Raw genomic sequence first — 26,600 nt, 5'->3', positions numbered from 1 at the left:
TTCATCATTTGAAATATATTTTATTGTTTTTTGAACTCAATTTGATGTGAAATTTGTGAATTTGTTCTGCAGGTAGTGAGGTGATAGTCTTGTCATTTCTCTATCATTGATTTTTTGGCACGTCAAGCCGTTGATCCCGGTTACTACTTACTGATGTCGTGGGCATTTGGCGGCTTAATAGTAACCCTGACACCAGAGGTGCTAAGGTTGATAATCTACCTCATAACCCACACGATAGAAGAAGCAGATTAACGGTTTTTGAAGATGTTATGTCTGCTAATGTAGCGTATCGTGTTACACGATGGTCTATCAGACACTTACTGTAACTTCTGCCCTCCAAATAGTAGACCAAACATTTGCATTTTACCAACATTTCACCTTTTTAATTCCAGATTACGCACGATCCAGAGCAAGCTGGAGATCCGTATCCCGATGTCTGGTAGCGAGTGGGAGGAGCCTCGCCGGCTGGACCTCACCGCGCACACCCTGCGTATGGAGGGCGAGCTGGGGATTAGGAACGACTCTAACAAAAAGATGAATGTACTGGTCAGTATCGAAGTTGACCAAAGTAGTAGCAGTATATTGACCAAATTGGACATGTCCTTAGAGAAGAATTAGTACTATCTACTCTGAACAGCGTGCGTGTATGAAAAGATTGATGAATGTGGAGGAAGCAAGATAAGTGTGTTATGATCGAAGCAAATGGAATTCATTAGCCTCTGTTTACCTCAGTGGGAAATAGGTTACGTGAGTTTACATATGTATGAATGTAGTATAACGGAAGGAAGAGCTGACCTGCAACTCGCTCTACCAACCGGCAGTGGAGCAGTGTGGTGGAGTATGCTCCAATCTCCCTCTGGTTGATTGCAGGAAGGCCTGTGCCCAGCAGTGGGACGTCTATAGGCTATTTATGTTATGTAAGTGCTATTTACCACTAAAGTCAGACAGAGTACTGCGGAACGGAAGGTAAGAGTAAAAAATGACAAGAGAGACTCTTCCTTGAAAAAAAAAGCCTTTCTCAAGAGGTCTTTCTCCTCTCAATAGTATCAACACCATCTCTCCAGCGGTTCTTATGACTGATTTTGTAAACTTGACCACCCCAATCTTCCACTTCACTTCCCAATCTTTCACTTCACTTCCCAATCATCCACTGCACTTCCCAATCGTTCCCTTACTTTATTGTTGTCATTTATGTACTGACCTTGCTATGTTGTTTACAGGCGCTCATGCTGGAAGACTGCCTGGTACTGCTACAGCGTGAGGGAGACAAGTTTATCCTGAAGCCGATCACGCAGCCCAGCCAGCAGGGCCTGCTATCGCCGCTTGTTAAATGGTATTCAAACTTATTATACAGTACTAGAGAAGAAGATAAATGAGTCCCTGTGGTTCTCTGGTACACCAGGTTGCGGCTTCTCAAACGGGAAGCGTCCGGCACCGGACTTGCACCAATGAGTTATCAATTTATCTCAAGTGCAGTTTTCACTAACACAGTTGGTTCGACCATTATAGAAAGCGATACGGCTAACCTCAGATATGGGTACTTAGTTCATCTTGCGATGGATGTACCTTTGACTACCCCATTAGAATATAGTCATGTGCTTATTTTGTTAAGAGGTTGTTACGGTGGGGTCGTTCTTGCGTTTCTAAGGAAAAAAAACGAAGCTATGAAGCTAATAAGCGAAGAGAGAATGTATTAAAGATACCTTTCGGAGAGCGCGTTAATGTCACCAGGGTTGATGCGATCGGTTATTGACCATCTGAACCCACACAAGAGAAGAAGATTAAAGATACTTGATTCTAAACAGTTTTTATTTCCATAATTAAAACACATTATAACGGGTTCTTACCGCGTTTAAAGCAGGGATATGAGACTCCCGATATTTCGACACTGTTGCAAGTGCCGTGATCACGGGATGACTGATGAGATTGGAGTGGAGTAGGTAGATCCATAATTTTCTACGGGCAGACATATCTGTCTAACCTCTTTCTTTGCCGCTTGTTTAAGTATTTGATATCGTTTTTTTTTCCACCCAGGGATCGCGTGCTGTTCCGACCGAACGCGGCGGTCCGCAATGCATTCTTCCTGATGAACATCAACGGAATACAGATGCACGAACTGTCCGCCAACACCACTGCCGAGTACACCACGTGAGTTATAATGAAAAAAAAAAATGTATTTAATGTATCGGCCATATTTAATGACCAAGCCACATATTTTACCAGGGTGAGTGTAGAGTAAGAAGCTTGGCTCTACATGATATCTGGGGGGTTAGAATGGCCACATCGAAACAATTCATCTAAGAAAGCAATATTGCAATTTGACATGTGTAGTGTGTAGATATTGTACTAATTGTTGTGTTGCTTTAATATCGCATTGGGGGACACCTGTAATGATAGTGTAATGATAGTGTATAAGTGTGATAAATAAAATAAATAAATAAATAAAAAAAATAATTTAAAACTGTTTATTTCAAATAAAAGAATATTGGGTACATTTTAAGGTTACATGCTGAATCTTAAAAGTATAAAGATTATTTGCATATATAAATATTTGTCGTTTCCAGCTGGGTCCGCCACATGGAGGAGCTACCGCTAGCCAAGCCGGAGCTCATCAAGCCCACACTCACTCCCTCGCATCAACCCAGCCGCTCCACAGACGACTCCGGTAATTACACACATAACCATAGAATAAAGAATGCGTGATAGTCTTGTTCAGATAACGCTTGATTTGGGTCGTGTACGGTCACGAGCATTAATATGTATACACTTTGGTACCATGTCACATTAACTTTTTTGACAAATTGAACTGTAAGTGTCACTAAATGTCAAATATGTTAGTGCGACAGAGTCCTAAAGTGGGTACATTATATTGCTCATGACTGTACTAGGTTCAACATAAATTATGAAATTCTGATTAGGTACTAAATAAAGACAGATCTAAAACTAACGAAAAACATTTTCTATTTTTCTATTTAACTTATTTATGAATTTTAATCAAGAAACATTTTGTCACGTTTTTCTATGACGTCAGCGTCACTGTGTGCTTTTTCATGCGAATTCCATAGTAATTTCGTGTTTTGACCTTTAGTAAAAAGTGACTGATTTGACAAGTTGGAAACTAGCCATAGTGTCACGGGTTTGTATTCCGGCTCGGGTTCTAAACCACTGAAATCAACTTTCAGAGTTTGCACCAATTCAAACTTTTGGATCATAGATAAAATTGATATCATATGGTTTCCCTAATTTGTGCGCGGTCAATGGCAATAAGCTCGCTCCGTACCACATGTGACTTAAACATAGTTGGCGAGGAGTAGGATACTACACATCTCTGCCTACCCCTTCCGAGATACAGGCGTGATGCTATGCTATGTTATAAAAACACGAGACCCTAACATTTCCAATCACATTTTCCAGGTATAAACGTCTCCAGAAATCCATCAGATGCATCAGAGAAGTCAACGTCAAGCGTTCCAGACGAAGAGACAGAAAGAGATAGAGTGAGCGTGGAGCGTGTGAGTGCGAGCGAGAAGGAGAGAGTTTCCATGGAGAGGACTGAAGAAAGGGAGAAAGAGGAGAAGAGATCCAGTGAGAGAGATGAGCGACCGTCGTTGGATAAAGAGGAGACTACCGATCGGGAGGATCGGCACAAGTGAGTGCTATGATTTATTGATTTTTTAAGAGTATACTTTGATTAGTAAATAATGGCCCCGATTCCTGCAGACACATCCTAATTTAATTTTAAGTCATACCCGTCATTTTCTTATCCGCCGAAAAGAAAAGGGACGGATGATTAACAACTGTTAATTTTTAAATGAATGAGTTAATGAATGAATAACTCGAGCGAATCAAATAGGTATCTCGCTGGTATGCACCCGTTTCACGTGTGCTGTCAACTTAATTCTGTCAGGTTATCGGCCCATGTTAAATTTTTAGAGGGTTGTTTTAGAGTTTTGCCTAAAATTTACTGATGTTCCATAAATTTTATGCCTGAAATATAATATAAGAAAATGACAAGTATAACCTAAAATAAAATCAGATGGTGTGTACAAAAATTAGCTCCAATGTTTTATTTTAATTTAGTGAGATAGGGGATGTGTTTACTGGTTTGGGAGTAATTTAGTGGAAATATTTTAAAATGCATTACTTTTAGATCACAAGAAGAAAGCGCACTACTAGCCGATTTAGGTGGTAGTGGGGATATAATGGAACCGCTGGAGGTTCAGAATTTGTATGATACTCAGGGATGATGACGTCACTTTATATCATTTTGAAAATAATTTCTAAATAAGAGAATACACGTGATTGTTTTTATAATTATTTTAATCTAGCTTGTTTTTTCGAAACAATTAACGATGTAAATTGTCGAAATGAAGAGCTCCATCCACTGTGTATGTTTTCATAGTACTTGATCTTTGACACCGTATGGTCACATCCCGGACACTTCAAACAAAAAAATCTTTTTTTATACAGACGTTACACATTGACGTTATCGTACACGCGCATCTGTGTGTGACGTCTGACGCCCGTACGATTGAAGACTAAAGTAATACCGAGGGGGTGAGGTAAACCTAGCTCAGCTGGGCGGGGAGCGGAGAGTTGCCGCTCTATGCGTAGTATTATTCCCTGTGCTATGTTATCGTTTTATACGTCAATCCAAAGTGTAGAATAACGAATAGTACTAACCTCACCCCCTGACGTACTTTAGTCTTCAACCGTATGGCGTCAGACGCCACCCATGTAACAGTGTCCCCGCCCCCAGGCCCCGGCGCCCCACGGTGGGCCGCATCAGCACGCACGGCGCCGCCCCCCCCCCGCTGCAGCCCCCCGCCGCCCGCAGCGTGCGCCCCCCCGCCGCCTGCATGGCGCACACCGCGCGCCGCGTCTACACGCAGCAGGGTGAGCAGTCGCTGGCCCCGCGCCACGCACTTACACCACCAACGACACTACATCACCATACACCTCGTGTAACTAATAGACGCAGTAAAAAACTGTCCGCGGAGCATCTTGTCCCAGGCGACCGCGTTGACACTACAACCGATATTGAATTTTATTTGTAACATCTTCACTTGAGAGAACGAACTTATTCTGTCTACGTAACTTAATGTATACGTACAACAGCATGGTTCGAATGCTTTTCTAGAAAAACTCCTAAGCGAATTTGAGTCTACTTACTTATAGGGTGTCAGTGAACAAAACACATCAACATACCTACATACATAAACTCACGCCCGTAATCCCTAATGGGGTGGGCAGAGCCACAAGTAATCAAAGAAAATTTGCAGCCACTGTTGATACGATGTCGTAAGCTGGATATGATAATCCTTATGGTGATAAGGGATCAGCCTATCGCCCATAACATTAATCCATCATGTTTGAGGACACAATCCCTCTGTCGGTTTTCACGACATGCCCGGGAAGACAAGCAGCTGAACGTGTTCTATGTTTTTTATTTGCTCACAGAACAGCATAGAAGCTACACAACACATCAAATTACACAAAATTACAAATTAAGTCATTCTAATCCTGTTGTTCTAACAAAGAGCTCGGTGAAGTGTGGCTTAGTTCATCTTGCGATGGATGTACCTTAGACTACGAGTAACATATGCGTTATGTTATGTTGTCTATTGCATTTGGTCGTCCACAGAGCGGCTCCGCCGGCTAGACGAAGCCATCTCCCGCGGCCTAGTGGCCAAGAACGTCATCGTGTCTCAGCTGCTGGACATACCGCCCCCGAACTACCCGCACATGTCTGAACTGGCCGTGGCTGACACGTTGGGACAAGTTGGTAAGTAGCTCAATGGTTTATTCCCTATCTCTTGCGTAGGTTGTGCCACGGAATAGCAGGTATTACCCTCATTCAGCGCTTATCCCTATCGACCCACTAGAGTCGAGTAATTTTTTCAAATATTCTTCCTCAGACGACCCCCTTAGCCGAGGTTCGCGCCCAACTGGGCACCCTCAGACGTGTTGTCTTAAATGTCGTACCGGGTGAGAGTCTTCAGCGCTCCCCATTTGTCCGGCCAAGTAGTTAATGCCATCTGCGGAAAATCTACAATAAATCACGTCAAAAAAAAGGAATAGAAGGAACAGGTTCAAAAAACCCTAACGCGCATTTTGTATGAGAACCGCTATCGCCGGTTTAACCCCACGCTCTTTTACTACTATTCCTCCAAACAGATAACTACGATAACTCTACTGCTTCTCAAATTCCATAGCCACTTTACTGGCAATATATATTTTATGCTGATATATTTTATTATGGCTGTAATTTTATCATTACTTTTCATAAGACACTGCATACAAATGTATCGTGATAAGGAGATATGTCCTTGCAAAAGTAAGATGATTCCGTGGTTCGGATGGCACGTTAAGCCGTTGGTCATACTAGCCCAAACACCTCCATCAACTCGCAGGGGAGCAGTGTGGAGTCTACTCCATATCAAGTATTAACTCCGGTTGATCCAGGCCTCTTTTCAAAAAGTTTAGGATCTTGCCCTTGCCATGCATGTACATTAAGGATATATGCTTATTTGTTAAATGTAATCAACATATATTCCAACTCCGTAGAGAACGTTCAAACAGACATGTTAGAGCACAGTATAAAGACATGCTATATCAGCCCCCTTCCAGGTGTTTTATTTATGAAAAAAATGTTTTTAACTTATGTATTTTAATATATAATAAACTACCGGATTGTCTGAAGTCATTGGAAGGAAGCTGTTTTAAGAAAACATTGACAAATTGGTTGTTGGAGAATTGTTTTTATAATTTAAACGATTATTTGTCTTTTAAAACGTAAAATTTTAAATTTATTATGATTGGAAGTTTTGTTTTCAAATTGTTAAAATATTTGCATGCCTAGTTAAGGTTGAATACTATGACCTACTGTAATACTATACTTACCATCTTTTGTAAATTGTATTCTGGCAAATAAATGATTGATTGATTGATTGATTGATTGATTGATTCGAGGGTTGGGCTGTGCCCAGAAGTACTGATGTTTACGTGATGTGTGTTCGATGGTTGTCCAGACGTCCGCGGCGAACTGCAGGCGGCGTTGCCCGGCGGGGGCGGGGGCGGGGGCGGGGGCGAGGAGGCCGCGCCCGACATGCACCAGCTGCTGCTGGCCGCACACGCACAAGGTACCACACCATTATTATTATATCACTTTTTGTTTTGCAAACAGCCTCCAGTAGCGTTGGGCTCACGATCTGGTGATCCGGGTCCAATTCCCGATAGGGACATTGTCGAAATCACTTTATGAAACTGTCGTTTGTTTGTGACTGATTGTCCGAAAAACTAATACGGAAAGATGATTCCGCGAAGACGCGTTAAGGCGTCGGTTTTTTACAATTACAGTAATTTGGCTGCCTAATATTGGTTCCCAGGTGGTTATTCCCATGCATTCCTATCTTCTTTAGTCATTATTATGCATTTCTATAATCATTATCTTATTTCCAAAGTTTCTGTTTAATCACACGAAATAACATAAATAATTAACAAAAATAATGCTATTTATTGCACTCGTCAAAAAGCCCGCCCCTGACTAATCCGGGCGCGAAGGTGCCCATTACACTAGCCGCATTTCCTCGCTGTACAGCAATGGACAACCTTTGCGCCAAGAACAATCCGGCACGGGGGTCATCTCCACTCTCTCTTAAACGACGTAAATCACTGTAACCACTGTCTAATCACTGTCTTGAAAATGTATTCCTTCATAACTCGGTGGCGTGAACGGCGAAGAATTACTAATAGGTTACTTGTCTCCCGCAGCCACCCAGCTAATAGAAATCCTGAACAGCGCGTTGTCAGTGGACGAAGTAGGCACCGTGGCCGCACGAGTCCGCGGCACCTGCGACAACTGCAGGACACGACCGCATGCTGCCGGAAACACTGCGCTCACTGCCCACACTCATACTGCTCCTAGACGTGATACTACTGGTATGTACCCACAGACTATACAGACACCCGTGTAACTTGAGTATCTATCCCAAAAAAGTCAACCATCTCCCATTCATGCATTTTGATTGGTTGGAACCTCTGATGTGGGACGTAGACCCGCCAGACTTAAGTAGGATTGGGCCGGACATGTTTGTCGCATGCACCCTGAGCGGTGGGCACGGAACGTCACGCATTGGGTGCCTCATGAAGGGTACAGGCGTCGTGGTAGACCTCGGAAGAGAGAGAAGAGAAGCGCGACTACTTGGACGCTTGCCGGAGGGACTGGATGGAGTACGCACAGGACCGCGAGAAATGGAAAAAAGGAAGGGGAGGCCCAGCAGTGGGATCTGAAATAGCAGTACTGCCTATCTGATCTTCCAACCCGCGAAGGGAAAACCTCCAAACCTCCAGCCCAATACAGGTTAGGTTAAATATCTCCGAATCGCATTTCTGGAGAATGTGGGTTTTCTCCAGATGTTTTTCTTCCCCGTTATCCAAGGAATAATCGTTTACGTAAACATGAATTCGAAAATAATTTCGAAAATTATTGGTTCACCGTTCCCTACCTCACAGTGAGAGTCAAGCGTTCTGTCAACTGGGCTGTCTCTTTAGAAAAAGACTTATTGTAGATTTGCCGCTAATGACACCCGCAGCGTCAGTTTGCGTCTATTTGGTCGGATAAATGGGGAACGCTGAGGCCTCTCACCCGGTAGAAAATATAAGATAGACTAGAGGCTTGAGGGTGCCCAGTTGGGCGCCGACCTCTGCTCAAGGCATCATCTGAGAGGATTATACTTGAAAGAATTAATCGATCTAAGTGGATTTATAGCGATAAGCGCTGAATGAGGGAAATTGTCGTCCACGCCGGTGGGGTTGGTATCGGGGAAGTTACTTGTGTATAATTTGACAATCATTATGTATTTCAGACTCGACAGAAGACAAACTAGATGACGGCATAGAATCGGACGCGGAACGACTAAATGAGCTGGCGAACGCCGAACTAGAGCATTACGACATTTTGAAGGCGGTCGAGCCCGACGCCGAGCAAGCGCTGGGTAAGTTGACGTCTATTTCATTTCACTGGTCGTTTTTTAACACGTTCACTGTCTTCTCTTTTATCGTGTGGGTTGCGGGTCGTTCACTGTGTAATTGAAAATTGAATCAATTCGTCATAAGCATGTTATTTATTCGATAGATGCATTGGAATTTTTAGACACACTACACATATGGGTCATGCACGTATGGGTTTAAAATTTGCTGGTTTATATGTGGTTCATACATAGTGAATGTGTTAATAAAGGGAATTCTAGGTCAAGTTCCCTATAAAAGATATAGATGGCGCAGTACAATGTTGGCTTTGTTGAACCTTCTAATTTTATGGATAACAGACATATGCATCTTTGTTTTTTGGTATAAATGATGACACATAAGCCGTTGGTCCCGGTTACTACATTCTGTATAAGTAAGTAGTCGTTACATGAGTTATTTCAGGGGCGTTTGGGAGCTCAATAATGACCTTGACATTAGGGTTGACGAGGTTGGTAATCCACTTTACAGGTCATGGCCCACGCGATAGAAGATGAAAAGTGTGTTGAATATAATTGTTTGTTTATTTCGATGGTCGTCGTTGTGTGGTGCAGGCAGGCCGGCGAGCGCGGCGGCGCTGGCGGGGCGGCTGGCGGGGCCGGCGGGCGGCGTGCAGCTGGCGCTGGCGCGGCTGCTGGCGGCGCTGCCCGCGCTGCACGCCGAGCGCGCCGCGCTGCGGCGACAGCTGGCCGCCGCCACGGAGCAGGCCGCGGCGCTGAGGGCCGCGCACGGTACGGCGCTCACGCACGGAACTCACACCCATACCGCCCACTAGACACTGTCCCTGGCACTGACACCCAGTGTAGGACCATAAATAGATGCACTCCATAGTTCTTGTCAGATTTCGAGCTATCGACGATATTGACAAACCTATCGACAAAATACTCCTTTTTAATTGAAAACTATCGTTTGTGAAACCAAAACCGGCAAATATATTCTAAATTTGTATAAAGAAGCAACCTGTGACGTCATAGACAAACGTGACAAAATGTCGCATTCACCCACACATTTTCCACACACAGATGTCACACATTTTTCTTTATTAAAATTCATAAATAAGTTAAATAGTTTAGTAAATCATTTTTTGACAGTTTTAGATCTGTCTTTATTTAGTAATCAGAATTTTATAATTTATCTTTTGACCTAGGAAACTATACAACTATATGGACGATGGGCTGATCACCTATCACCATACAGTTCATCGTATCCATCTTACTTACATACAAAGAGTATTTTGATCAAAATCCGTTGTTTTTCATCAGTTTTCGACTAAAAAAAAGCTATTCCATCAATAGGTTCAAACTACTCCAATGTTGTCTTTTACAGGTTACCCGACTACCGAAGAGATCTCTTTTCCTAAGGAAAGCGTGGACCAATCTATACAGGTATGTGACTATAGACTACTTGGTAACCTAGTCAAATGAGACCCTTTTTACGCCAATCGAAAATTTGTATGGAAATACTGAAACTAATCAATAAAAGTGGTCAGACGTCGTACTCATTGTTACTTAATTCACAAGTAAAATTCGAAAATAAGTCAAATAGAAAAGTGACATTGATTTTTGATCATTTCAGACAGGCTTCTATTTCTAAATTAGCATTTTATAATTTATTTATAAAAAAGGTACACCAACAGCTTATATAATAAAACATTAAATAAAATAAAAGTTACATCAGGAATTAGACTGTTACATAAGCCAATTTAGGTGCACACAACATTTGCAATGTAAGACAACGTAATCGTTTAGTAGATAACTAAATTATACAGATATTATTTGTATTAAAATTTAAAAAATAGATAATTAAAAAAAATACAATACAATACAAAAAAGTAAATTATATATTATGCTGGAGGACATAATTATACATTTTTGACCCAATCAACTACCCAATTACACTGTTTTAACTTATTGACGCTTCTTGTCTCATTTTGACTATAAAATGTGGGATATTTTTTTTATATTTGGCTATGATATATGTAACATTTAACCAAATAACTATAAACTCGTCATTATAGGAGCAACCAAGCAACGGAGGGTGATCGCCGCCGACCTATACAATGTGAATACAACGTAACACGACATATTCTATGTGCGGCCATCTTGGACTAACATCACGTCATCTCCGCGCCACGCCATTGGCCGGCGCCATCATGGAACATCACGTTATTTCCGCGCCATTCCATTGGCCGGCACGGGGGCGCGTGGCTTAAATCGACCAATCACTACAGCCCATTTTATTTTAAAGGTTTGTACTTTTAATAGTCTGTATAATACGCGGCATAGTATTTTTTAATTGTTAAACTGTAGATTTGTCGATGAATAATCAAATTTTTGTAAATGTTTAAATTTAGAATCGTCGGCAAATGATTCTATTTTTATCTAAGATTTTTTAGGCTTATTGTAATGTATTAATATTAAATAATGTGTTTTGTAAATTATATTATTTTTATTGGCTTTTACAATTTTTCACTTACTCTTTTTTAGAAAGTATATTGTTAGTTAAAAACTTAAACCTAGTAACCGCTAATGAAATAGTATAATTTACAATAACATTTTTAAATTGAGATTCTCACACTATAGTCGCGTATGACTTTATATAGGCTTTCTCTCTAACAGGGTTAACAGCCCGATGATGTATCCATAAATGTTTAGTAACTTTATTTTTATGTGGCTTTTAGAAATATTTTTCATTGAAATCTTGTCTTCTATAATACGTACTATACAGTCTTTAAAAAAAAAGCGATTTTTTTCATCCGATTTCTACTGCTTGACAATAATGGTAGGATTTTAGTAGGAATTAAAGTTATTTCTGGCAACACTACTTTCAACCTTTTTTATTGGACGACGGCGATTGAAAATGCAAAGGATTGGTTATTTGTCGGTGTTGCCATTATAATAGTAATAAATCTACTATTTGCTGTCGAGGTGCACTTTTTTATTCTTATCTTTGTATCTTCCTGTAAGTAGCATTTTCAAAGTTGGTCCAGCATTTAAGTATGTTTTCGTTGCATAAAGTTATTTTTGTATTTACGTTTTGACGACCGCGTTAGTATAAGACTTGTGTATATTTTGTAATAATTGTTTTCTCAACTTAGCATTACATATAAGTACCAACTAATCGATAGTATTAATAAAAAACAAATCTATTATATTCCATGTAAGTTTAATCATGTGATGTTTATCAGCCGGTAAGTAAAGTAAATGTATTTTTTTCTCTGTAATATTTTTTTTCCAAAAATTTAATGTTTTTTTTTCTTTAAGTTATATGTGTTATAGTTGGTGTAAATAGGTATATTTTAGAGCTTTGTGACAGCCTTTTAGGGTCTTGTCACACTGAATCGATCGTATGGAAATCTTCCAACGTAAGTCGTCGATATAGATTGCTTCAGTGGAATAAGGCCCTACTGTACGGCACTTGTATAATACAGTTACTATATTTTTGGGAATATTCGGATGTTCCGCGAAATTCGTATTTATTGCAAGTATTATATTGGACAATATTATTACTACATTTTGGGAAATCAAACCTGTAAAAATCATTTCTTGAAAAGTTTTAAAATTATTAAATGAATATTTCATTTTAATTTAGTTTGAAAGTTGTAAAGCTGTCTCTTTCCTGCACTCATCGTTAGAGAAAGATAGCATTATTTTTAGAACTGTCAAATTGAATTATGTATAAGTTTTTTTTTGTAAAATTAAGTCTCATCTGTGGAATGAGTGTATGGTACATAAATACAATACTTATTATATTATCCATCTCAGGACTTCGTACCTAAAGTGAATGCAAGTTGACTTTGTGGCTCTGTCTACCCCATTACGGAGGACGGGCGTCAGTTCATGTTCAAAATTACTTTTTTATTTAAACCTTATCTCAACTACAATATGTGTCATATTATAATATAATTGTTAATATAAGATATAATAAAAAATCAATAATATTGCGATGGATGTCCCTCTGACTAACTCAATCGGGGTATAGTCGTGAGTCGAGATTTTTTGTACTATACATTCATTCTGAAGATATCTGGTTACATTTTTTGAAATTATTGTCGTTTATTAAATTAAATAACTATAAATGTATCCCTACACACAAATATAGCGGGCGGGTAATATATTTTATTTGTTGCAGACAAGTATCAAGAACTATTTGTCATTATGTATTTCATAGCCAAAGGTGAAAATAGAATCGAATTTCGTAAAAAATAGTTACAACCATTAAGAAATAGGGAAGGCCCGTGCCCCAGCAGTGGGGACGTTAATGGGCTGATGATGATGAACCATTAAGAAATGGCAATAGGAACTGGGCATCCTCAGGCCTGTTGTCTTAAATTATGTACCGGGTGAGAGTCCTCAGCGCTCCCCATTTGTCCGGCTAAGTAGTTAATGCCATCTGCGGCAAATGTACAATAAGACACGCCTAAAAAAAAGAGCATTCGCTCACTACTGCTTTAACTGTTAATATATCCGGCGGTAGATGAGATATTGAAAAACGGATTTCACATTAATTCTTGCAATAGACATACCTCTGACTACCCCAAATGGGATCTATATCCCAATTACGATTATTCGTGAGTTTATGTTGTCTTTGTATATAATGATGTAAGTGCCCACCTGCTATATAAGTGTTTGAATATAATACAAGTACCTTACATTTTGCCATATAACGCTGATTACTCGGCCTGTGATCCCGCACATGCGCACTACACGTCTTACGTCTTTGAACCAGTTTATTTTCATACATACAACTAAGGCCCTGCGCAGACGACAGACTATCCGTGACGCACTTTTTTATGCAATTATATGCAGTAACGCGCCGGACTTTTTGCGCGTCGTGTGCGTTACTGCATATAATTGCATAGGTTATATTTTCACAGACTAAAAAGTGCGTCACGGATAGTCTGTCGTCTGCGCAGGGCCTAACACTTATGAAAGTGTGTTATAATGCAATACTAAAACCATTCTACGTAAAAATACAATAGAGGTAGGCAGATGTGTATAGTTTATAATATACATCGTCGCTAGATATGTTATATATAGAAAGCTAAAAAAACTAAAAAAAAAACAGATAAAGAAATCTTTTTAAGCAACTTATCCCATTGATAGTCAGTAACATTTTTAACTTACGTGCTACGTTAGTAAACAGACTAATTGTTTTTTTTTAAATAGGTCGTTATTATGGTCAATTGAATTCACTTTGTTAAAATTATGACTTGATTTTGTTCCAAGATATCGGAGACGTGTAGTGCGTTCTGTAATATATATGAGCTGTTTATAACTTATATATATATCTAGTTTATTATTTCTACATATATTTTCTACTATGAAATGACTTTGTATTCATTATAAATGTTCGGTTAACTAAATAGGAGGCTTAGAAAGGCCACATTGAAGCAATTCATCTAAAAAACCAGTATTGCAAATTGACATTAGCGCATATAGCATAGCGCTAAGTGCGTAATGCACACAAATGTCAAATAGCAATATTGTTTTTTTTTTTTGATGAATTGCTTTGATGTGGCCTTTTTAATCCCCCCAGGTCATTATTTATTGCATTCTTTAGAATTACCATATCGTTGTTTAATTTGAAAATCATGTAAGCGAATTTATGAAAAGTCACATTCTGATGTGATTATCATCAACAAAACCTCTGTTTTTTCCAATGAATTTCCAATCGGCGTTCCCCAAAAACACGGTAGTCGGCGTTATTAAGTTTTTTCTTCGTTTAACCTAATAATCTTATGGGTGACAGACATATGCATCTTTTATCTTATGGGTATAAATTGATGACCCTTTTTATTACACCAAGGTATAATTACAACTTCCACCCACTATTATTCGGATCAAAATAAACAGAAGCAATATAGGTATCAACATCATTCTATACATAATGTAATCCAAATATCAAGCAAAAATTAGTTTTATATATGCTTCTGCCATTACATTACATTTTTGAATAATTATGTACCCCAGCAATGAGAAAATAGGTAATTATTACGTTAAAAGTGAACAACGCCATCTATCGTGTGTTTGGGGAACAATTGGCAAGTTCCTCATTAATTTCAATCAGTTTCAATAATACATGTTTCAATAAAAATATACAGGGTGTTAGTGACATCGTAACGAATACTCAGGGGGATGATTCAGGCCATGATTCTGAGTTAATATCAAGTGGAATTTTCCGTCGCAAAATTCATATTTTTTTTTAAGTTTTTTAAAATTATTTTCAATTCTATACTTTTGCGATGGAAAATTCCACTTGATATTAATTCAGAATAATCAGCTAAATCATCCCCCGCAGTATTCGTTATGACGTCACTTACACCCCGCACAAGTACATACGGTAGCCATATAAGTAGGTATGGGTGTTAGTGACACCGTAACGAATACTGAAGGGGATGGTTCAGACTATGATTCTGAGTTGATATCAAGTGGAATTTTCAGTCCGAATATTCATGAAAATTTTAGTGTTTTTTTTTTAATTATTTTCAGTTCGATACTTTTGCGACGGAAAATTCCACTTGATATCAACTCAGAATCATGGCTTCAATCACCCCTCAAAGTTTTCGTTACGATGCCACTATATAAGTAAAATATTTTTTTACCTAGATTGAAACTAGCCTCGCAATAAACAATTATTGCGAGGTTCTGTTAACAAAAAATCGAATGTGATTTATCATAAGGCGTTTTCGTGGTTTTCATAAGGCCTCGATAAATACTAATCAAGTGGCTTTAAGTATTTAAATGACGTTTTCTTATTATTTAAATTTTATCAGAATCTCCAAACTTAATGAAAAATCTATAATCTCATATACACGTGAATTATAGTTTGAACAGCTTATATATAAGTATGTGAAAGGAAATAAAGATGTACCTAAAATAAACGTGTATAGTAATAATAATGTAGCCATAGCATTGTAGCCAGAGTTTTGTAAATATATACAACATTGTAACCTGTATACAGACAAATATATATTTTTTACCTTAGTATAGACGTTAGACCAAATGATACCCATCCATTTTCCCAACACTATATATTTTATATATCACACGAGCGTTTTATAAGCGTTTTAATATAAATTGGCGTAAGTTATAAAGTTGATAATTGCATGTAATTCTACCTTGCAATATGACGATACTCCCATTCAGTATGTAATCTATTGTAAACTTATATTGTATACCACCAAACGCATATAGCTGTATCTAAGATGTACCGCCGAAGTGAGGGCCGCATTTAGGCCTCCCACTTTTGACTGGGGGGTCCGCACCCCCCAACAGGTTCACACTTCGTGGGTCATATGGACCCCCCAGTATTGAGTGCGGCCCTGGCTTCGGTAATAGCGTCGCTTCCTCCGCTTGACGTACGAATGTAACGTTAGTTAGTGGTATCAATAAATACCTACAACCATTACCTAGTTTTTTATTTATTTTTATCGCTGTCTAAACATTCTTGGGCCGCATTTTCGCTTACCAAAGAGATCTTTGGTGGTTCAGACCTGAACGATTCGGATCATGTGTGCGAACACAGGTCCCTTTTAGAATGATCGATTCGGAACACTACAGAAAACATAACATAAACAAACAACCTATATACGTCCCACTACTGGGCACAGGCCTCCCCTCAATCAACCGGAGGGGGTATGGAGCATACTCCACCACGCTGCTCCAATGCGGGTTGGTGGTGTTTTTACGGCTAATAGCCGGGACCAACGGCTTAACGTGCCCTCCGAAGCACGGAATCATTTTACTTTTTCGGACAATCAGGTGATTCAAGCCTGAAAAGTCCTTACCAAACAAAGGACAGTTTCACAAAGTGATTTCGACAATGTCCCCATCGGGAATCGAATCCGGACCTTTAGATCGTGAGCCTAACGCTCTAAGCACTATACCACGGAGGCTGTTAATACTACACTACTACTACTACTACTGTTTACTATCATCATCATCAGCCGTATGACGCCCACTGCTGGGCATAGGCCTCCCCAAGGATCTCCACGACGATCGGTCCTGCGCTGCCCGCATCCAGCGGCTTCCCGCGACCTTCACCAGATCGTCGGTCCACCTTGTAGCGGGCCTACCCACTGAGCGTCGTCCTGTTTACTATAGTAAAATGGAATTTAAATATTTCTTCCATATTATATAAACAATTTCTATCCTATTATGGGTGTGCATAATAACTTTACTCGTACCCGGACCCCTAATAAAAACCCTTACAGGTTTATGCGAAGAGCGAATGGATGCGCTTTAACTCTTCACTTAATTTACACCTGAAACATAAATTCAAAGATACACATAAAACTTACAATCCTTTATTAAGTACATCATAATTATAAAAAAACTAAACACCTTCTACAAGGCGGCTGCCACCCCTGCAAGTAGCAGCAGCGTGCACGCCACCAGCCCACCAGCTGCTGAGGCAAAAATTGGGTACCCAGTCGCCCACATGGATAACCAATTCATTACTTCGTTCTTCACACGCTCCAGCTCGGCGTTTTCTGATTCACCAATTCGCCTGAAATATAAAAAATAATAATTAATTAATTAGGCTGATCCCCTAACACTATACGGTTCATCATTATCCATCTTAGGGCTATGTATCAAAAGTGGTGGTCAGTGTGTGGCTGTATAGTCTTCTGATTATTTGTGGCTCTGCCCACCCCTTCGGGGAACATGGGCGTGAGTTTATGTATGTATAAAAAGTTAAGTAAAAATAAGGGGATAATTGCATAATCTTAATGTTATCCCGTCAAAAAGAAAACATTTAACAATTTTTTTCCCAAAGAATAGTGAAAGCAGATATTTCTAAGCATTACAAATATGTTGTTGCTATTGCCCTAACCTTGACAGTCACGCTGTATAGCTGTATAGCCTACGTGAACTAAAATTATACCACTTAATATTATATTATTATTATAGGGGCTTTACTGTGTTGTAGCGATGGATGGTACCCCTTGACTACTCATTATCATGACTGTCATGGTATAAAAAACAAGGTACTTATGCTCAATCCTATGGAAAGCCGCCATTGCTAGCCGTTTGATGACGAGTTACATGAGTGTTGCCATTAAATTGGTATCTCCAACTCCAAGGACTTACGTTATTGAAAATTAAGCGAATTACTGACTGACGTACTTAATTACTATCACTTGACACGTATAAAAATAATTAAAACTATAGTAAGTACTTTTAAAAATCATTTACTGAAAGTTCGAAATTGCCTTGCAAAGTAAATTAAAAACGTTAGTCGTGGGTATTTTTTTTTTATAAAATGACAACTTGAAATGTTAGCTGTCAGTTTTGAGGATACCTTGGTTTATTTTACTCGGGCTCATGTAACGACTACGTACTACATGATCATCAGTTAGCAGTAATCGCGACCAACGGCTTAACGTGCCTTCCGAAGCACGGATCATCTTACTGTCGCCCGATTGGGCGATCAGCCCTAACTAAACCAGGGCTCACAAAGTGGTTGTCGTGAAATGTCCCCACGGGGATTCGAACCTTACTCAATCAAAAAGTTACTCGAGTAGTCTAAATGTTACATGAGCAATAAGGCCGCCTGTTTTGCCTTTCTGTATCTCTTGTCCTCTGTATTTTGTGTCCTTCGTGCTTAATAAAGTGTATCATCTATCTAAGAACAATTTATTAAAACAATTAAAAACAAAACAAACACATCTTATAAATAAAACACCTCCTCCAATGCGTCACATCGAGGCAAGGTGCCCAACAGGCTGGCAGCATTACCCCTCTGAATCGCCAGGCTAATTCTCTGACAGAAATAACTACCAGCCCTAGCATCCCTCGAAGCCCCGATAAGACGCATTGAGAGATCCTTAACAAACATTTTTGCTTCTGGACCCCAAGGACCCATCGTTTCAACTGCAAATGGGACAAAAAGGAAAGATCCCGCCAGACCCGAGTACTTCCTCCTCTTCAAGGACTCAGCCGTAATAGCCGCTGCCGCGGGGCGAGACGAAGTACCGTCCAGATGCGACGACGCCAGGGTATCCACACAAGTGGCATCCCATACCAAAGAGCTGCCAAACTTCCAAGGGATCAGCGTCATTCCATTCTATCTAAATGCTTAAATTATTAATTATCTCACCTCAAAGCTTGGCAATGTGACGCCTCCGGCACTACATACACAGGCGCGAGGGGGGTGGCATGGTTGGTATTGGGCCCCAAGGGAGACCACGGGTCGTGACCCCCCGCCACCGATACCACGCGGTCGGGCAGGAAGCCCAGACCGCCGAAGAAGAGGTTCGTGCGTTCGATTCCTGCGCGGAGTACCGTCTCGTCGAAACTGTAAAATAAAAAAAAAGAAATTAGAGTAGTCGAACCCTGGTAGCCCAGTTGGTAGAACGCATGCCTCTCATTTTGAGGTCGCAGGTTTGAATGCAGCACAGGCCTAAACCAACGATTGTAGAATTTGTTTTCGAATTCATGTTTGTTAATGATTATCACGTGCGTTGCGGTGAAGGAAAACATCGTCAGGAAACCCACATTCCCGAGAATTGCATTTTCGGAAGTATGTGACCTATCCTGTTTTGGTCTGGTTTTCCCTACGCGGGTTGGATGGTCAGACAGGCAGTCGCTTCCGTAAAAAACCGGACCTGTCAAATTTTCGGGTTAGGTAAGCTGATCCTGTGAAAAATAGAGTTGAAACTTTTTGACGGGATAAATTGTAGATTTGCCGTAACTGGCATTAGCTACCTACTTGGCCGGACTAACGAGGAGCGCTGAGGATACTCACCTGGCACAAAATTTAAAACAGCAAGCTTGAGGGTGCCCAGTTAGGCGCGAAGTTAGACTCTAGCCTTCACTAACACAGTTGGCTCGACCATTATACATTACAGATGGTGACACGGCTCACCACCTATCACGTTGGTCTAACAGAAAGCTCGATGTGGCGTGGGTACTTAGTTTATCTCGCGATGAATGTACCTCTGACTACCCCAATTGGGATATAGTCGTGAGCTTATGTTATGTTATGTTAATTAGGATATTTATTTGACGTCAAATACCTCAACATGCGTAAAACAAAAGTGCGCAATTTTGTTACAATTACGTGGGTACTTCCGCCGTGCGACTCTTCATTATTGTCGTTGTAATAATGTAAATATTCGCACTTCCTGACCGCAAATTATGACGCAGGTACAATTAAATTATCGAAGTACAAGTACTTTATGAAGTTATTTAAGTATTAATATTTACTCTGCTAATAGTAATTTTAATAGGAAATACGAATTTATAACTGTGTAGTACACTAAAATTTGTTTTATATTATGGCAACAGCGCGTTTAATCTTCCTTCTACCCTTCGAACATCATGGTGATGGGGTGTTGTTTTTTTCACTTTTGTTAATTTCAATTCATCATCACTAATTTAAAAGCCACACTCTTGTCGGTGTAGCATTCTCCATTCTTGTCTATCAAAGATCAATTCCTTCACTTCCTTATAAGACACGACGTTCGCCTTCTCTTTAATCTGTTCAATGTAAGCTCTTCTTGGTCTTCCCCTTTCTCTCACAATGTAACGTACTTAATTTCAATTATACAGTCAATTTCTAAAAGCCAACCATGTGTTTTTATGTATATTTAACACCAGGGACGCACAATAACTTTTATTGCGAAAACCGATATTAAGTAGTGAGAATTTTAGTCTTAAATTGATCTGGGTTGTTATAAAGGCCACATAGAAGCATAAAAAGTAATATTTCTAAGTATTTGACATTTGTGAACATTTCACAGCTTATTTTTATACACACTTTTTCGATGACATTAACTATTTTATACGCGCAAATATCAAAATACAGTATAGGTTTTTAGGTGGCTTTGATGTGGCCTTTTTATGCCCCCAGAAGACTCACTAAGTGGAGAAGAAGTCGCGGCAGATCTGGTGGAAGAACTCCACCGGAATGACGTCATGGAACGGCTGCCGGGAGCTGTTGGTGGTCTGGTACCAGCCGAACTCCACGCAAGCCTGGTAGGTGCGTAGTCGCGCTGGAACATAAGCAAAATCTATTTAATTTTGTTAATTACGACATTGCATTCTTCTTATATCGTGTGGGTTGTGAGGTGAATAACCAACCTCACCAACCCTGGTGCCAGGGTTACTATTGAGCCGCCAAAAGCGCCTGACATGGCTCATGTAATGACTACATTAAATAGTAGCTACGACTAAGTAAATAGTAACCGTTTGCTTTGAAGCACGGATCATCTTACTTTCGTCACACTCCGGCCACTTTATACAAAACACCTCGTTTTACACAGACACTACACATTGACGTTATCGTACACGCGAATCTGTGTGTGTGACGTCTGACACCCGTTGACAAAGACTAAAGTAAGACTGAGGGGGTGTGAGCTAAACCTAGCTCAGCCGCGGGGAGCGGAAAGTTTCCGTTCTAAATGCGTAGTATTATTCCTTTTTCAATGCTTTTGTGCAATAAGGTGATCAGCTTCAACCGGAGATGATGTGGAACTCCACCGTTTTAGAAGTATTTTGGGTGTTTTTCCAACTCAGAGTTACCGCTTTAAGGCTTGCTTGAAGCCCGTCATGTTTCTAGTGAGATACGATATTTGATTCACCATATATTTTCTTTCCTCGCAGTTTTTCACACTTTAACGCAACGATAAGCTTTGATGTAGGTTTGACAGATCTTGTTTAACTTATCCGGGGAACTTTCTAACTTTTTAGGCTACTTGGGACCCCAAAACTTTCATGTAGGTACCTACTTTGATATAAATAGTTAACCAACTGCTTTTCATGCGGATCAGGACATTGACAAAAAGAAATCTATTTTTTTTTAATTTGTTTCTTTTCAGATTTGGTCGGATAATACCGAAATAGTTCTATTCGGAGAATGCATGACTTAGAATAGAAATAGTCGCAAAAACAAGACAATACCTAACATCATTTAAAATTTCCACAACACAATTAAAGAAAAAGAATATAGCAAAACAGATGTTCGTCGAAATGATGCCTCACTCAGCACAAGTCGCAGCGGGAACCATGACCCTGGTGTTATGTGGACCATATAGGGTGAGGCAAGAACATTATGTTCCATATATATTATATGCGTTAATAGTCGAAATTACTTAAATAGAACTAGAATGTACATAAACAAATATTATCACAAAAATGTATTATGTCGTGGCCAGATCTTAGAATTGATCCATTTCATGATGTGATCGATCATTTCATGAAATAGAATATCATTCGTTGACCACATCATGATTTAGTTTGGCCAGATCAATGATCACAAAACGTTTAACGATATGAGCAACTAAATGCATGATTACTTCTTGATATGGCCAAACGTTGGCAATCAAAACTTAAAATTAGTAACATTATCCAACGGTAGTGGCGCTGGTGTCGATTATATTTAAAACGTGATTGATATTATAATCGATGAATCGATGTAATTGAACAATTTTCCATATCGAATAGGTACATAATTTTGAACCAAAGAAATTAATCGACTATTTGCATTTTTATTACACCACATAGCATGGGCACCGCCTACATTAGCGATATGGCCAAACGCTGATCAATGAAATATGACCATTTCATTGTCGAACACATCATGAAATGTTCTACGAGCTGGCCACGACATAAATATACATAATTAATACTTGAGGTTAGAATAATAAAAGTAAATGTACTTACTGGTTCACGGCCACGGGTTTGAATCCCGACTGGGTTTCTAAACCACTGAATTCGAATTTCTTAAAGGATTAGAAGCGTCATGTGTGTTTATTCTACAATTACGTGTGCATCATCCACGAAACAGGCTTGCAACAAGCTTAAACGTAAACTTTAGTTAGTTGCTCTAACTCGCATCGAAGAACATCATAACAAACTTAACTAGCCTTTGACCATCTCCTGCGACATCTTAGTAACTCTCAACTAGCGCCAAAGAAACATGTATTATCAAGTAAATATATTATCATACACACATAAACTGACGAGGTGGGCAGAGCTAATGAATTAGGATTGTCCCTAGCATTATCGCATATTTCACAGGGTCCGCTTACCTGACCCGAAGATTAGACAGGTCCGGTTTTTTACAGAAGCGACTGCCTGTCTGACCTTCCAACCCGCGAAGGGAAAACCAGCCCGATACAGGTTAGGCCACATACCTCCGAATGTGGGCTTCCTCACGCTGTTTTCCTTTACAGCAGAACACGTGATAATCATTTATGATCCAAACATGTGTGTGTCGTAAGTTTTACCTAAATAAACTTTTTTATGATTATTATTTTATTATTATAATTCGAAAACAAATTTTAAAATGATAGGTTTTTAGGCTTGTGCTGGATTCGAACCTGCGACCTCAAAGTGAGAGGCAAGCGTTTATGAATCAGGATAATACCAATAATAATGATACGATGTCACATCGATGTCACGTCGATCTCACGACAAAGTCACGACAATCCCACGTCAAAGGCACGTCATCACGACAACACCACACCGATCTCGCGTCAAAGTGACGTCGATCTCACGACAATCTCACGTCAAAGTCACGTCGATCTCACGGCAATCTCACGTCAAGGTCACGTCGATCTCACGTCAATGTCACGACACCACATTGATCTCTCGTCAATGTCAAGTCGATCTCACGTCAATGTTACGACAATCTCGCGTCATCACGTCGACACCACACTGATCTCACGTCAATGTCACGTCGATCTCACGACAATCTCACGTCAAAGCCACGTCGATCTCACGGCAATCTCACGTCAAATCACGTCAATCTCACGTCAATGTCACGACGATCTCGCGTCATCACGTCGACACCACACTGATCTCACGTCAATGTCACGTCGATCTCACGACAATCTCACGTCAAAGTCACGTCGATCTCACGGCAATCTCACGTCAAGGTCACGTCGATCTCACGTCAATGTCACGACACCACACTGGTCACTCGTCAATGTCACGTCGATCTCACGACAATTTCATTGTCAGTGTCACGACACCACATTGATCTCACGTCAATGTCACGTCGATCTCACGACATTCTCACATCAACCTCACGTCAATGTCACGACACCACACTGGTCTATCGTCAATGTCACGTCGATCTCACGACAATTTCATTGTCAGTGTCACGACACCTCATTGATCTCTCGTCAATGTCACGTCGATCTCACGACAATGTCACGACAATCTCGTTGTCAATGTCACGACACCACATTGATCTCTCGTCAATGTGACGTCGATTTCACGGCAATCTCACGTCAAAATCACGTCAATGTCACGACACCACACTGGTCTCTCGTCAATGTCACGTCGATCTCACGACAATCTCACGTCAAAGTCACGTCGATCTCACGGCAATCTCACGTCAAAGTCACGTCAATCTCACGGCAATGTCACGACGATCTCGCGTCATCACGTCGACACCACATTGATCTCACGTCAATGTCACGACAATCTCATTGCCAGTGTCACGACACCACATTGATCTCACGTCAATGTCACGACAATCTCATTGTCAGTGTCACGACACCACACTGGTCACTCGTCAATGTCACGTCGATCTCACGACAATTTCATTGTCAGTGTCATGACACCACATTGATCTCACGTCAATGTCACGTCGATCTCACGACATTCTCACATCAATCTCACGTCAATGTCACGACACCTCATTGATCTCACGTCAAAGTCACGTCGATCTCACGGCAATCTCACGTCAAGGTCACGTCGATCTCACGTCAATGTCACAACACCACATTGATCTCTCGTCAATGTCACGTCGATCTCACGTCAATGTTACGACAATCTCGCGTCATCACGTCGACACCACACTGATCTCACGTCAATGTCACGTCGATCTCACGACAATCTCACGTCAAAGTCACGTCGATCTCACGGCAATCTCACGTCAAATCACGTCAATCTCACGGCAATGTCACGACGATCTCGCGTCATCACGTCGACACCACACTGATCTCACGTCAATGTCACGTCGATCTCACGACAATCTCACGTCAAAGTCACGTCGATCTCACGGCAATCTCACGTCAAGGTCACGTCGATCTCACGTCAATGTCACGACACCACACTGGTCACTCGTCAATGTCACGTCGATCTCACGACAATTTCATTGTCAGTGACACGACACCACATTGATCTCACGTCAATGTCACGTCGATCTCACGACATTCTCACATCAACCTCACGTCAATGTCACGACACCACACTGGTCTATCGTCAATGTCACGTCAATCTCACGGCAATGTCACGACGATCTCGCGTCATCACGTCGACACCACACTGATCTCACGGCAATCTCACGTCAAATCACGTCAATCTCACGGCAATGTCACGACGATCTCGCGTCATCACGTCGACACCACACTGATCTCACGTCAATGTCACGTCGATCTCACGACAATTTCATTGTCAGTGTCATGACACCACATTGATCTCACGTCAATGTCACGTCGATCTCACGACATTCTCACATCAATCTCACGTCAATGTCACGACACCTCATTGATCTCTCGTCAATGTCACGTCGATCTCGTTGTCAATGTCACGACACCACATTGATCTCTCGTCAATGTGACGTCGATTTCACGGCAATCTCACGTCAAAATCACGTCAATGTCACGACACCACATTGATCTCACGTCAATGTCACGTCGATCTCACGACATTCTCACATCAATCTCACGTCAATGTCACGACACCTCATTGATCTCTCGTCAATGTCACGTCGATCTCGTTGTCAATGTCACGACACCACATTGATCTCTCGTCAATGTGACGTCGATTTCACGGCAATCTCACGTCAAAATCACGTCAATGTCACGACACCACACTGGTCTCTCGTCAATGTCACGTCGATCTCACGACAATCTCACGTCAAAGTCACGTCGATCTCACGGCAATCTCACGTCAAGGTCACGTCGATCTCACGTCAATGTCACGACACCACACTGGTCACTCGTCAATGTCACGTCGATCTCACGACAATCTCACGTCAAAGTCACGTCAATCTCACGTCTATGTCACGACGATCTCGCGTCATCACGTCGACACCACATTGATCTCACGTCAATGTCACGACAATCTCATTGCCAGTGTCACGACACCACATTGATCTCACGTCAATGTCACGACAATCTCATTGTCAGTGTCACGACACCACACTGGTCACTCGTCAATGTCACGTCGATCTCACGACAATTTCATTGTCAGTGTCATGACACCACATTGATCTCACGTCAATTATTATTATTATATATAATGTCGAACACAATGTAAAAATTGTTAACGATTACATAAATAAAAAAAAATGTCACGTCGATCTCACGACATTCTCACATCAATCTCACGTCAATGTCACGACACCTCATTGATCTCTCGTCAATGTCACGTCGATCTCACGACAATGTCACGACAATCTCGTTGTCAATGTCACGACACCACATTGATCTCTCGTCAATGTGACGTCGATTTCACGGCAATCTCACGTCAAAATCACGTCAATGTCACGACACCACACTGGTCTCACGTCAATGTCACGACAATCTCATTGTCAGTGTCACGACACAA

General features: G+C 40.6%; 2 protein-coding genes and 1 long non-coding RNA gene across 5 annotated transcripts in view; 2 read left to right on the top strand and 1 right to left on the bottom strand.

Annotated features, from left to right (window-relative positions):
- Nucleotides 1-9,664, top strand: part of LOC126377987 (uncharacterized) — a gene marked incomplete at its 3' end in the record, with an annotated part of 240,856 nt that extends 231,192 nt beyond the window's left edge. Inside the window, exons 29-39 of the mRNA XM_050026006.1 lie at nucleotides 393-546; nucleotides 1,221-1,333; nucleotides 2,035-2,148; nucleotides 2,565-2,665; nucleotides 3,415-3,649; nucleotides 4,760-4,896; nucleotides 5,645-5,785; nucleotides 7,032-7,142; nucleotides 7,774-7,941; nucleotides 8,868-8,996; nucleotides 9,582-9,664. Of these exons, the coding sequence (XP_049881963.1) occupies nucleotides 393-546; nucleotides 1,221-1,333; nucleotides 2,035-2,148; nucleotides 2,565-2,665; nucleotides 3,415-3,649; nucleotides 4,760-4,896; nucleotides 5,645-5,785; nucleotides 7,032-7,142; nucleotides 7,774-7,941; nucleotides 8,868-8,996; nucleotides 9,582-9,664 (1,486 nt within the window). The remainder of the gene's footprint in view (nucleotides 1-392; nucleotides 547-1,220; nucleotides 1,334-2,034; nucleotides 2,149-2,564; nucleotides 2,666-3,414; nucleotides 3,650-4,759; nucleotides 4,897-5,644; nucleotides 5,786-7,031; nucleotides 7,143-7,773; nucleotides 7,942-8,867; nucleotides 8,997-9,581) is intronic.
- Nucleotides 9,665-9,666: 2 nt separating this feature from the next.
- LOC126378234 (uncharacterized) lies at nucleotides 9,667-16,437 on the top strand. Its single transcript, XR_007568049.1, has 3 exons — nucleotides 9,667-9,758; nucleotides 10,354-10,412; nucleotides 11,045-16,437. It is a non-coding gene; the product is annotated as an uncharacterized LOC126378234 (long non-coding RNA).
- LOC126378108 (putative serine protease K12H4.7) overlaps nucleotides 9,881-26,600 on the bottom strand; it is a 55,708-nt gene continuing 38,988 nt past the window's right edge. For 2 of the 3 annotated variants that reach the window (XM_050026278.1, XM_050026280.1), the window contains exons 9-11: nucleotides 20,896-21,028; nucleotides 19,132-19,329; nucleotides 17,320-17,538 (exon numbers count right to left, since the gene is read on the bottom strand). In XM_050026278.1, coding sequence (XP_049882235.1) covers nucleotides 17,376-17,538; nucleotides 19,132-19,329; nucleotides 20,896-21,028 — 494 coding nt within the window. In that variant the 3' untranslated portion in view covers nucleotides 17,320-17,375. Of the gene's footprint in view, nucleotides 9,898-17,319; nucleotides 17,539-19,131; nucleotides 19,330-20,895; nucleotides 21,029-26,600 lie in introns of those variants that run through there. The other variant, XM_050026279.1, reaches the window with a different exon arrangement.

Source organism: Pectinophora gossypiella, chromosome 25, assembly GCF_024362695.1.
Source record: "Pectinophora gossypiella chromosome 25, ilPecGoss1.1, whole genome shotgun sequence".
Taxonomy (NCBI): domain Eukaryota; kingdom Metazoa; phylum Arthropoda; class Insecta; order Lepidoptera; family Gelechiidae; genus Pectinophora; species Pectinophora gossypiella.
The sequence above is the reverse complement of the archived record's forward strand: the minus strand, read 5'-3'. Positions and strand labels throughout refer to the sequence as shown.